The sequence below is a fragment of the Onychostoma macrolepis genome, chromosome 13 (assembly GCF_012432095.1).
Source record: "Onychostoma macrolepis isolate SWU-2019 chromosome 13, ASM1243209v1, whole genome shotgun sequence".
Taxonomy (NCBI): Eukaryota; Metazoa; Chordata; class Actinopteri; order Cypriniformes; family Cyprinidae; genus Onychostoma; species Onychostoma macrolepis.
Genome location: NC_081167.1, coordinates 1,191,955 through 1,205,335, shown reverse-complemented (window position 1 = coordinate 1,205,335; position 13,381 = coordinate 1,191,955). Strand labels below are relative to the sequence as shown.

The window sequence follows — 13,381 nt, the reverse complement described above, 5'->3', positions numbered from 1 at the left end:
TGATAATTCAAATAAAAATGAATGTGTTCATCAGTAGTTGATGCAATATTGAAACACTTCTTAAACCTGAAATGATTTTTGTAAATCCAGTGGTCACCTGACTAATGACTGATCTGACTGATTGTGAATGTCCACAAAACTGGACTTTCTGAGTGTATATAAGTGGAAGACTATTTTAGAAAGGAAAATTTAAAAGATAAAAAGAAAAGAGGAATTAGACAGAATCAATAAATGATGAACAATTTATTGCAATTGTGTGAATAATATGTAATCATGTAATCAATAAAAAAAAAGTAACTGTAGTCTGATTACGAGTATTTTAAAATGTAACTTACTCTAATTACAAGTACTTAATTTTTGGAATCTACATGTATTCAGCTACTACCCAGCTCTGCATGTACGTATAATATACATTATATATGAAAATTACTTACTCTGGATAAATGTCCTCATTAAATCAACAGAAAACACAGATGATAATTTTAATGATTTTAAATAAGCAGTCATACAGTAAAAACACCTTTTTTGCATAAATCAAACATATTCACACAGGTTTAAAAATTTCAGTCTATAAGCACTTCATATAAACCCACACTTTAAAAAAAAAAAAAAAAAAGATGTAGCTCACGTGCCTAAAGCATGATTTATTAACATATACCTTATTATAGCATGGACTTTGAATACACTTTACTTGACCACCTTTCGCAGCTCAGCCAAGACCCAGATGGCGAAGGTGAGCAGTGCCACTGATCCGGACTGATGTGTGGCTGCCAGCGGGGTGGGAACATAGAGCAGCAGAGTACTAATGCCCAAAACCACCTGAGAATTTCATCAGAAAAAACACATTATATATGAAGGTTAACATCACAGCTTATAAAATTTGACAGCTTTAATCCAGATAGTTTTAACTCCAGATAGTTATAGCTAATACTGTGATGATACCAGTCCAATTTATATTTATTTTTCAAAGTGACCCTTTTTACCACACCTTAACACACATTAGATATATGTTGTAGCACTGATCTTGTTTGTTAAAGTAAACTGATAAGAGTATTGCTGATAGTTATTTATTTTTTTAACAGCAAGGTAAAAAAAAAAAAAACACTGATAAAATTACAAATAGTGTGTCACTACAACACTGTGTACAGCATAGCCTATGTTTTTTGTTTGTTTTTTTAAAAGGTAACAAATAAATAACCCGCAATATTGAGTTAAATCACCATCTAGAGGAAATAGTCTGCTGTAATAGTTCTCTAGACCATTTACTGAAACATTTACTGGAACAAATGCACACTAATAATGATTATTATTGCAAGAATACCTAAATCTGGTGCATTTCGAAGGTAGTTTAAGTTTATATAAATTTTTAAAGTATACTGTGTACCAACATTTTTTATCCTTTAAAAAGGAAACTATTGTTTTATTACAATATGGCAATGTTTGTGTTAAGTTCAGAATTTAATGCATTTCTCATAATGTAACCTTTATTACATTATGAGTTTAAGTTTTAATTACATTGAGAAAATTATGACATTAATAATTATTGCATTATTAATGTAATAAAATGTAATTTATGCAGTTAATTACGTGTAGCTTTAGAGAAAAATTCAGAGAAAAGCCTGTGCAACTGCAGTGTAATTAGTAAAAATATAAATGTCACATTGTGGTCAGTTCTCACAAAAGTTGGTACACAGCCTCGCCTCGACTATAGCGCATTCAGAGAGTATTTCAGGGAGTACTGACGACATCACATTGACATAAGTATTCAGGCCCATAACTTGAAGCACCTTTGGCAGCTATTCTAGCCTTTTTGGGTATGATGCCACAAGCTTTGTACTTCTGGATTTGGGGATTTTCTGTCATTTTCCTCAGCAAATCCTCTCAATCCATGTCAGTTTGGATGGGGACTGTTGGTGAACAGCCACTCTTAGATCCCTACAGAGATGTTTGGTTGGGACACTCAAGAATCGTCGTTAAGTCACTCTTGTGTTGTCTAGGCTGTGCTGATTGTCCTGTTGGAAGTCAAACCTTTGGTCCAATCTGATATCTCTCTGTTTTGCTATGCTCATCTTTCCTTTTAACCCTCCAGCGCCTGACGCTAAGAAACAGTCCCACAGCATGATGCTGCCATCGAGGGGTTTGTATTGTGCATAAGATGGTTTCCTAGCAGACATGATGACTGGAACTGCGGTTCATCAGACCAGACAATCTTGTTTCTCCGAATCCTTTAGGTGCTTTTTTTGAAAAATCCAAAAGGGTTTGCATGTACTGAGGACAGGCTTCAGTCTGGCCACTCTGACATAAACCTCAGATCAGTGAAGTCCTTCTGTGAGTCTCCCGTCTCAACACATGATCTCTGTATCTCAACCAGTGTGATCGCTTCACCTCTCTTTCTATCCTTACTGCTCAGTTTGGCCAGGTGACCAGCTCTATGAAGAGTTCTGGTTGTTCCAAACATCTTCCATTAAGAATTATGCATCCCACTGTAGGGTTGGGTACCGAAACCCAGTACCAATATGGCATCTATGTAACCGGTATGTACTAGAACCGAATCAGAACACAGAGTTTGGTGCCTCATTTCGGTGCCATGCCTGAGCGATCGATTGAAATATCTGTCCTTTGTTTCTCCGAAACGGACGTAAGAAGCATCATCACCAGTGCACCGCATGTGAAAAATAATTTCCCGACTGAGAAAATGCACGTGAGCTCAAGTTGGAAAGCTCTAATAATACAAGCCCAACAAATCTTTGTAGTAACGCGAGTGTGCTGTTTCACATTCCGACTTAGAAGCACAACTCTGGAAATGAGAGCATCCGAGGAACGCGTGAATGCAGAAATTACACTCGCTCTGACAGCAGCAGGTAGCCCTCCATTAACTAGATAAGCTAAACATTCTTAAATTAAAATGCCTAAAGCTAAAATTCTCTTGTATTCACGTTTTTAAACCTGTTGTCCAACAAAAGAACATTATAACCTTTTTAGTCCACAACAACCAGTTAAATGCTTCCTTTTGTGATCTGAAGTAGCTTCTTGTCACAAAATGAGGCAGAAAATATGCTCCATAGGCTACTAATACATCGATTAGCAATGGATTATAAATATACTTAATTATTATGAAAATACCAGAGATGGCTTGAATAACACAGATAAACTATACATTGTTGTAGTCGAGTGTTTATTGTATTTTATCATTCAAAACCTTTATATCTTCTGTTTATTCAGTTACAGCGATAGCCTTTGTCCATATTGGGGATTTCCTGGAGCTTCATGAGTTCTGCTACTTCTGTGACTGGATATATGGATTTTCTGTGCGAGGGCGCCCTCTGGCGTCCAGTATGAATGAAAAAGACATCATGTGTTTATTGCTAATGGCCAATCCAATTATTCATTCGTAATTTTTATTTTCTTTTATTATTTTTTTTTATAAGTATCGTTTAGGCACTGGTACCGTATTAAAAGTACCAACCCTATCCCACTGTGCTCTTGGGAACGTTCAATGAGGCAGATGTTTTTGAAGCCTTTCCCTTGTTTGAGACAATGCTGACACTGCAGGCAGTACCTCATGGCTTGGTTTTTGAATATGGTTGGTTTATTATATTGACAGGTTTGTGCCTTTCCAAATCACTTCAAAAACATTGTCACAGATGGACTCCATTCAGTGTGTAGAAACATCTCAAAGATGAGTAATGGGATGCACCTAAGTTAAATTTTAAGTATCACAGCAAAGGATCTGAATACTTTGTTTGTCAATGTTATGTCAATGTCAACGACATTACAAGCTGCTGAATTTTGATTGGCTGCAGGTGTCCATATTTGTTTATTTGTGATATGTGAATGATATGTTAGCATTTGCACCAGAGAAGATGCATGTCAGTTTTCAATTTAACCGATCATACACAGTAGTAGCAAAGTTATGATGATTTCTTATTTGTTGTTTCCTCAAAGCGTTTCCAATGTGTCAAGTTTCGTTTAGACAGTAGCTACTGGTACAGCTATAGGTAAACATCTGACCATTTCATTTGTTTATATCGTTGTAACGTTTTGATTTTCAGATTTTTTCAGGCATAATAATAATAATAATAATAATAATAATGACAATAAAAATCTAATCAAACATAACCGGGTTCAAGCACAATTTGGTTAATGATCATTTTAGAAGAGGAAGAAGAAGAAAATCAGTGCAAATACAATAGGACTGGACTCCTAATGAGTGTATAGTGCTGTATGTGGTGCAGTTTTAGGCTTTTTACTTGTGTATAGGCCATGGCTGTGAGACAGCCAATCGCGATCTTGGCCCGTCTGGGTAGATGGACCCGCCTGGAGAACAGGTAGAGTCCTGTGATGGCTGTCAGTGAGCCGATGCCCTGCACAAACATACAACACCTCAGCTAAACCACATGCACCAGGGCACTGACACATTTCAGCTGACAGGAGCGGAGCTTACCAGAATACGATGGTCAAACTGAACCGTGGTGGGATTTTCAAACACGTTCTTGATGGCTGGGGAAAAAGCCAGAAGATCATCAGGGATCCAACGCTCGCCCATCTTTGGGAAGGAGTTATAAACCAAACCCGCATCCAATCCCGCAACAAAAGCGCCTGTAAGAGACCATGGACAAAAGCACTTTATCATTGCATAGACTGTCAAATTAGACCAAACAGCCTTAACAAATATGTTCCTCCTGTCCTGATGTATTGACAGTTACAGACTAAAGATCCAAGTTCAATTTTAACATTTCCTCCACGTAAACAGCTCTTAATGGATACTGGTGTAGTACTACTACTAACATATTTTATAATAACATTACATGGGCGTTCATTATTATGTATATAATTGCAGGGGTTAAAGCAAAAAAAAATCCTGAGCCTGAACTTTTTCCCGGGGGCGGGGGGAGGGGGCAGCACATGCAAAGCATGCAATGACTGTTGCAACTTAAACATTTGAAAGGATACTATGGCAAAGTTATTGCTTTCCTTATTGAAACTGATTTTTTTTTTTTTCATGGTTAACGAAGAATGAAAGCTATATACACTTGGAAAATTATGAGCTATATCACTGCTTATCAACACTAGACAATATACTGAGATCACGAGATGAGACAAAATACAGAAAATTGGTTCACTAGAACGAGACAATTTGAATGCTATTTTAAGAAATTTTCAATGACAAAATATTTGTCGCTTAATTACAAAAAGTAAAAATACAGTTTTATTTTGAAATATTTTAACTAATCTATGGCTGTAACTAATGATTATTTTGGTAATAAAGTAATTTGGTTATTTTGACAATTGAGTAATCTGATATTTTTATTAACACAAACAGACCTAAGTGAAAACCAGGCTGTAGTATGATTATTTATATATAAACTAACAATGAGGCAATAATAATTGGCTCAAACAAAATATCAAAACCAAGTAATTACATGGTTTTATTGAACAACACTTAAAATAGGCTACATAATGTAATATGCCTATACATATGAACATAACCAACTTAAGTAAATTATAACAAATACCTGCAGAGGGCGCCAACGGCCTGGTGACGTTTCGCTTTACAGCGTGATTAAACAATGTTTTAATCCAATAAATTTTAATATTTGGCCACATGCAGAAACTTTTATTTTGAAATCGCGATGTACAACATGGCATTTAGAAATAGGTTGACGTATTCTCCTGTGTTGGCAAAGGTTTATGATTTACGTTACAAATCTAGTAAGATACTGCACACTGTTTTCTCAGAGGAACTTTAAGCAATTATCACAGCATATAGAGGAAGAGTTTAGCCCCTTTCACACATACAGTCTTTACTGGTAAATTACCATTAGATCATATGTGAACAGGACCTTTTCAAAAAGCCCAGCAAATTTGTTCTGGCAATCATATCGTTCTTATGGAGATGACATGATTACTCTGAGCTGTTTACAAAGCTCCGCTGCTTTGTAATTAGTTATTCCATGTAAATATGCGCTAGATGGACCTCGCAGCTTTTTGTCGCACTTCTCCATTCATCAGGGCTGCGACTCTGCCTATTATTCAACAGTTCAACATGTTTTTTTTAAATGTAGGATTTTTTTTTTTTGCAGCCAAACGCTGCATGGTGCCGGAGAACTTTAAGCCCTGTAATTGTGTCCCATGTCATATCCTCCATGTCATAAAATAAAAATTACAGAAATGGCTGATTACTCTACATGCGAGCAAAAAGACCAATAGCCTAGTTTTCAAAAATGGATTTTGTCATTATTTTTACCACATTATTTAATATTTGTAACAAAACTCAAATTGTTTGCTATTTACATTTAATAATTAGAAACACTATGCATTTCAATAACTCAAATGACACATTTTACATAAAACACAGTTTACATAAAATAGCAGGTTTGCATATTTACTGCTTGTATTCAGTGTGTGATTTGAAGCCGTTTTTGATCGGATCGTGGAAAGTGTTGCTGTTTTCTAATTGCTGTGATCATTTTGAGTGAGGAGGAAATATTGAACTCATTTGTCCTCTGGACAACCCCTGTGCACATGGTTTTAAAAGAATCATTTATAATAAACACTGCAACACACAAGTCATGTCATGCATTTGCTCATACCAGAGAGAGCTGTGAGGAAGACCAGACCGCCCGTAACCTTGGCAAACCTCCTTAACTGCAGCAAATTCCTGCTGTCAGGAATCTACAGTGGAGCAGAGACAGCAGAATGATCTGTACCGCATCCGAACCTCCTGAAACAGCAGCAGGCAGAGCTGAAATCACAGCTTACCCTGTTGGCAGGCAGCATGAGAGTGAGTCCCGTCCAGAGACTGGAGCAGTACAGCAGCAGAGCGGAGCCCAGATGAGCCGCCAGCCTGTACTGACTGACACGGGGAATGTCGTACGATTCAGTTTTCTCCTCCAGACCACTCTTCACCATGTACCATCCCAGAAGACCCTGAGCATGTGCATCCATTAACAGATCTTAATTACACAACACAATCTAAACTAACTGAAACAAATGACAGGATTGGGGGAGAAACCTAATTACTCTAATGGTGACTTTAAACTTAACACACCTTTTACAACAAAATATAATCAAAAATACTACATAGAGTTTAAGCATCTATTAATTATGTCTCCAAGCCTTGACCAAAAAAAAAAAAATATTCAAGTGCATCATCAATGACCACACTGAGCAGCCCAGCAGCCTATTAGTTCACCACCATTAAACCTCACACTATACATTTAATATTTTAAGCTGATCATACTAAATGGACAAAAAAGGGATTTATTTATATTTTTACTTTTACTTTTAATTAAGCATTAAATATTCATAAATATAGCTGCAAGCAGCAATTAAGTGGCCAAGCACAACAGAGGTAAAATGAAGAGTTGATTGCTCAGTAAAGACCAGTGGCCTGTAGCACGACGCGATATGAACAAACTCTGAGTTTCAGAGTAGGTTAAGAGTTAAGAGAAAATCAAACAAATCCAACCTGGTTTAGATCAGGATCAGCGGGCTCACAAAGCTCGATATAGACGTTCTCTGTCAACTCAGAGTTTGAACCAGAGTTTGTGATTAATTCTGGAGCGCGTGCACCTGAAAGTGTGACACGTGCAGCAAACAGCCAATCACACGGAACGTGGAGAGCGTCAGCAAAGCGCCAGTTTGATTCACTTATCACGAGAGCTGGCGCAATTCACTTTTCTGCTGAGGATTAAGAGATGTCGTTATTAAAAATAAATTTAAATGCATTTACAAGGCAGAAATAAACACTTCTGCTGCAGCTAAAGTTTGAGAAGGCATTCTAACTGTTTAATTTGGACCAAGAGATACGGGGAAACGGCTTCATTGCATCTGATATATGTTACTTTACTCACAGCTGGTTGGTCCAGTTTGGGTTTGCGATCTCTAAACCAGAATAAAACCTGCTCTGGAGCAGGGTAGCCGTGTGGTGCAAGTTACCATGGTGACAAAACCCCGCTCAAAACCAACCCATCTTCTTGAGCCTGAAAACTCAGAGTTTGCTCAAACTAAACACAAACTTAAACTCTGGGTAAAAACTGAAACCGGCTTTGTGCTACAGGCCACAGGGTTCTCCAACCCTGCTCCTGAAGAGCTAACTTCCTGCAGACTCCCTGCTTCAACACACCTGTCTGAAATTAAGTAGTCCTGAACACCTTGATTAGCTGGTTCAGGTCCAAGATTAGGGTTGAAGCTGAACTCTGCAGAATGGTAGCTCTCCAGGAGGAGGGTTGGAGACCCCTGTTAAAGACATTTGTTGATACATAATTTTACTACAAATTCAAAATGTCCGAAACCAAAAAGGCCAACATAGGAAAATTAGATATTGTTCAATTCAGCATGCCATTCCAAATCTAACTAAACCAATCTTACGATTTTTGGCCAAATTGGTCAGAAGTTATAAGCAGAAATGTCAATATTTTTATATTTTTACCAGTAGGTGTGACGAAACTACTTATGTGCCCTCAGGTCATGCTTGATATAACACTTACCAAGTTTGGTCAGAATCTGCTAAAGCATTGTGGAGATATAGCTTCATGTCCTTTTTTGCACAAACTTTGTTAAATTCATTAGCACGTTTTATGAAATTGGTTTGGTATATCAAAAAGCTTTTTATAACTTTTTTGCCATAATGCTCTGAAGATGATCTGAGCTAATTTTGGTGAAAATTGGACAAACCGTCTAGGACGAGTTAGTAAAAGTACTTATTTAAGAAAATTCAAAATTCAATTCAAATTTGCTGTAGTTAATGATGAGACTGTCCTCTATCCGTGTGCCAAATTTCATAACTTTCTCACAAGCGATTCTATAAGATTAAAGCGTTTGCAAAATACAGAATTTTACTACATAATTCGAAATGGTCCACCCTCAAAATGGCTGACATAGGAAAATTTGGAATAGTTTGAGATCACTCTCATGATTTTTGGTCAAATTGTTCAGAAAATATTAAAAGTCAAATTTGTATATCTTTTGACCTGTAGGTGGCGCTTTGCTGAAGCTACTCATGTGCCCTCAAGTCATGCTTGGTATAACACGTACCAAGTTTGGTCTGAATCTGCTAAAGCGTTGCGAAGATACAGCCTCATGTCCATTTTTGCGTGAATTTCATCAAATTCGTTAATACGCTTTACAAAATTTTTATATGTTTGGTGTATTTTCCGCAAAATTCAAAAATGATGAAAAGTCTTGACCTGTAGAAATTTAAAATTTGGTAATACTATTTAACAGTATTGTTGTGTCTACTGGCTCAGCCTTGGTGAGAAGAAAACACCTCTTAAAAATCATTAAAAAATTGCAATTATTCCAGATTTTCCAAATCAACTTACCTAAGCCAAGCATTTACCCTACAGAGCTAATACTACACTAAAAAAAATCATTTTTTATTGTTTGTTTTTTGTGTTGGATGTGTGTGGAGATGAGAATTCATTGCATGATGACTGATTACCTGGAAGACGACAAAGCCACACAGACCCAAAACACGAGGCTTCATGGAGCGGCTGAAGTATCCTCGTTTCCAGAAATACACTGTGGGAAGAATGTAAGCTAATCCAACCAGCCGACCCCACATGCGGTGACCCCACTCCATGTAGAAGATGAACTTAAACTCTGTCAGAGTCATGTCGTGATTCATGCTGTGAAAAACAGGCCATCATTATGTAAATGCAATTTCCACGTAACCATTCACACTAAATGTATTGTAGTTGAAGCATCATAGCGGCACAATATCATTGCAAATATTTAGATGTGACATGTACTTCAGCTCACTTGAGAAGAGGAGAAATATACTCACATTTTGAACTCTGGGAACTGTTTGTACTTGGAGAACTCATCTTCCCACTCCGCTTCAGTCTGCGGCGGCTTCATCTCTTTCACTAAATGCCAGTCTACCATAGACAGACCAGACTCCGTCAATCTAAGACATGCAGCCATCAGTCAGTGAGTGTAAAGTCTGTCTAGACAGCAGTAAGGCCAGACTCATATTTCATGCACATAACAAGTGTTCCTGCATTGGTCTGGCAGAAACAGGTACTCAGGGGGACAACAGAGTTACCATCAAATGTCTGCGCCATTAAACCAAATGTGTTATTAGTCATGACAGCGGACTGGCTTTTGATTCTCATCATCACTGTGTTGCATCAGAGGGATTTTGCTTACAAATACTCACTATTGCTAAAACATAACATTAATGTTGGTTTTATTCCCATTCGTTCCAATAGCAAAAAAAAAAAAAACATGGTAGCATTTCTATGACCTTACAAAAGGTCAAGAGATTGATTGCACTGGACATAAGAAAAAGATGCTGAATTTGCCATTGCTGCATCAGCCTTTGCATTAGAAACACTCACACAGCAACTAGATTGCTGTCATTTAAGAAAACAGTAAAGTAAATCCACATAATTTTTAATGCAAATATATATTTTAAAAACGATTTACAAAACTGTGGAAACACGTCATCACATCTATGAAAAGAGTCCATAATGCTGGTTTTAATGAGAAATAAATATATATTAAACAGCCTCAAATGTACTGTGTCCACTTATATGAGTCCATATATCCTAATGATACACTAAACTGAACAGAATAGCTAACATCAAACATACGTGTTCATATGCACCATACATACATTCAAGTAAGTAATTTTTAATTTATTAGATAGCAGCTTCATTTGAAGGGTTTAAAAGTCAAACAATTAAAGCCAACATTAAATTATCGGTTTCAGCCTTGAAATTCCATAAGGGTGCATCCCTAATGAAAACCACTTATAATAGCCAAAAGTCGGTATTCAGAAAAGTCAGTCATCTGCATAGTTGCATTATTTAAGAAATATTAACCAAGTTGTTGGAGCTTAGATGTTATATTAAGACTTTCTGTGCACTTGCTGTGAAGAACAAGGGCCAGTTTTACTAAACAGGGCAAATTAGCACGAGAGCGCAATTCCAAAACACAAATTTCTGCAGGTGATTTACTGACAACACGCAAATGAAAGAACACAGACGCAACATCTCATTTACATATAAACCAACGCAATATACCAAGTACAGCGCAAATTATCGTAGTTGCAAATAAGCAGAGCCAATGCCCATCAGGTGCGGGTGATCTACTTACGACACAGGCACAAAATAGTTTAAGACATGCTTTTTTTGGGCGTCAAATAATGGCTAAAATACCAGTAATCTGACGAGTGCAAACATTAGTAAATCACATTGCATGCTTCATTTTAATACTCTCCTCCCAAAATTTTGCATCAGAAAGGGAAACCCCTACAATTCATATAAGGTCATATAAGGAACATATGCATATTCAATAAGGTCGGGCGCAAAAATAACTGTGTCCATGCCTTTTTAGCGCTAATTCTTCACTGCGCACACTCAGTAAATCCTGACAGTACTATTTTAACGCCAAAAGACGTTTTGCGCTGGCACAAGCGCTTAAATCTGGCCCCAAGTGTAATCAATATACAAAGTCAGATTTAAAATCCTGAAGGACACGTCCAACCTCAGCTTCAGGAAACAATAAGTCATCTCTATTACAATCAATCTTGTAAATGGTGACAGTGTTAAAGCTTAGTAACGGTAACTAAGGGGTTTTCATCAGGAAACTACCAAAAGTCTGTGCCAACCACTAGTCTACTAAATATAAAAATGACTACACACAATCACTGTTAGATTTTCATCTAGTCATGTCAACTCTGTGCAGGTGACTTTATAAGGCATTACTGAACTTCTGTTTTCACCTGGTAACCCCTCCGAGGACCACGGCGCCCAGCACCAGCCCGCTGCAGCCCACCAGCCAGCGGCCCAGCACTCGATCGCTCGCCGCGTTGGGGATCGACGCCGTCCTGACTGACGCATGTCCACCTGCTGTGGTCACTGAGGTCTGTCCTCTCTTCAGCAGCCACTGTCGCAAAGGGGTTCGCTGTAAACACATTCACAACGAAGACAGATTTCAGTGAACAACTAACACACAGGCAACGCTGCACAGAAGTATCCGATCGTCATAGTTAAGCAGAAGTAAAGACATTTTATGAAAAAAGGCTTTAAATAAAAGTCGCTCACGTAGCTCTCAAACACTTACAGTAAGTATATTTAACATCAGTTACTTAAGCATCAAAACTACAAGTGAACTCTATAATTAAAGGCACAGCTGACTACATCACTAAAGTGTGATCTGATCTTTTAACAACTATGCAATTTCTCAATCGACTATTTACAAACTGCCATTACTGTAACCTCCCTTAAATTTTGGCTGAACTGTCACTCAACAGGTGAATTCATTCAAGCTGCAATTTTTAGTGCGACTTGTGTCCTCAGCTGTAAATCTGTTGTGTGAAACTTAATGTTATGTCACATGAAACTTTTTTTTATGATAAACACCTTAATTCTGCAAATATATGCATTCATATTTTAAATATTCATTACAAATCTTCATTGATGCTCAAATATGTAACACTGAACCAAGGGACTTCTGAACAAGTTATAATCTGTGTAAATTGTAATTATTTTGTTGTATGGAAAATAAGTAAATATCTCATGTATCTTTTATCCATTATTGTGTATATGTAAATATTCTTATTTTGTAATAATAGTAATAATAATAATAATTCACTGTATAAAGAGAGGCAATGGCAAAATGTCACCCGTGATAGATCTTTGTGGTCAACAACTGGGATGGATGTGAAAACAACATTTAAGTGAATTTTCAGCGAAACACTCTGTACACTTATTGCTGCATACTGATAAAGTTACTGTGTTGCTGGAAATGATATTATATTCATACACTGACCGCTGCAGTAGTAATATTCATGTGTCTTACCTGTATCTGCTGTAAATTTCTCCCCGCAGTTTGACAGCGACACAAGGCAAGTCTTATTACTGGTAGCACCATGATCTTAGTCTCGCGGATAAATCTGTCTTCTTACTAAATTATTATGAAATTACTAGTCATGTAACCAACATAGTCACATAACTCACTACCCATGCTCTTCTTCGGCTGCTTCTTCTTCTTCTTCTTCTTCTGGTTTTGTTGGCCGCTTCCTCCTTCTGTGTATCAGCGCCACCTACTGAACGTACTGTACATACAGCACAAGAGATGATTCTGGTACGTTATCTAAATGTTTTTCCTTAAAGGATCTATCCAAACTCTGGATTCAGAACTCCTACAACCAGAATAGGCACCTATTACAAGAAAAGAAAAGAGAAAAAAACAAAAAAACACTTTACCATCCCATGAGACCACGGTACAGGATATGTATATCATAATCATAACTCATAATATGCATGAACACTGCTGTATTTTCCATCAGTGACTGTATTTCCACTGTAGTTTTTGCTTATAGCAAAGTGTTATTGTTATAATAAAAAGCTAGCAAGCTAAGCAAGCT

The 13,381-nt window shown here is 37.2% G+C and overlaps 1 protein-coding gene across 1 annotated transcript; it reads right to left on the bottom strand.

Annotated features, from left to right (window-relative positions):
- Positions 1-224: 224 nt before the first annotated feature.
- On the bottom strand, positions 225-13,035 carry LOC131551997 (cytochrome c oxidase assembly protein COX15 homolog). The gene is made up of 9 exons (XM_058795311.1): positions 12,814-13,035; positions 11,735-11,916; positions 9,791-9,913; positions 9,446-9,632; positions 6,763-6,930; positions 6,594-6,675; positions 4,445-4,599; positions 4,251-4,364; positions 225-819 (listed from the first exon to the last, which is right to left on the bottom strand). Exons 1-9 carry the CDS (start codon positions 12,883-12,885, stop codon positions 688-690), a joined length of 1,215 nt encoding a protein of 404 aa, XP_058651294.1. The 5' UTR covers positions 12,886-13,035; the 3' UTR covers positions 225-687.
- Between the last annotated feature and the right edge of the window lie 346 nt (positions 13,036-13,381).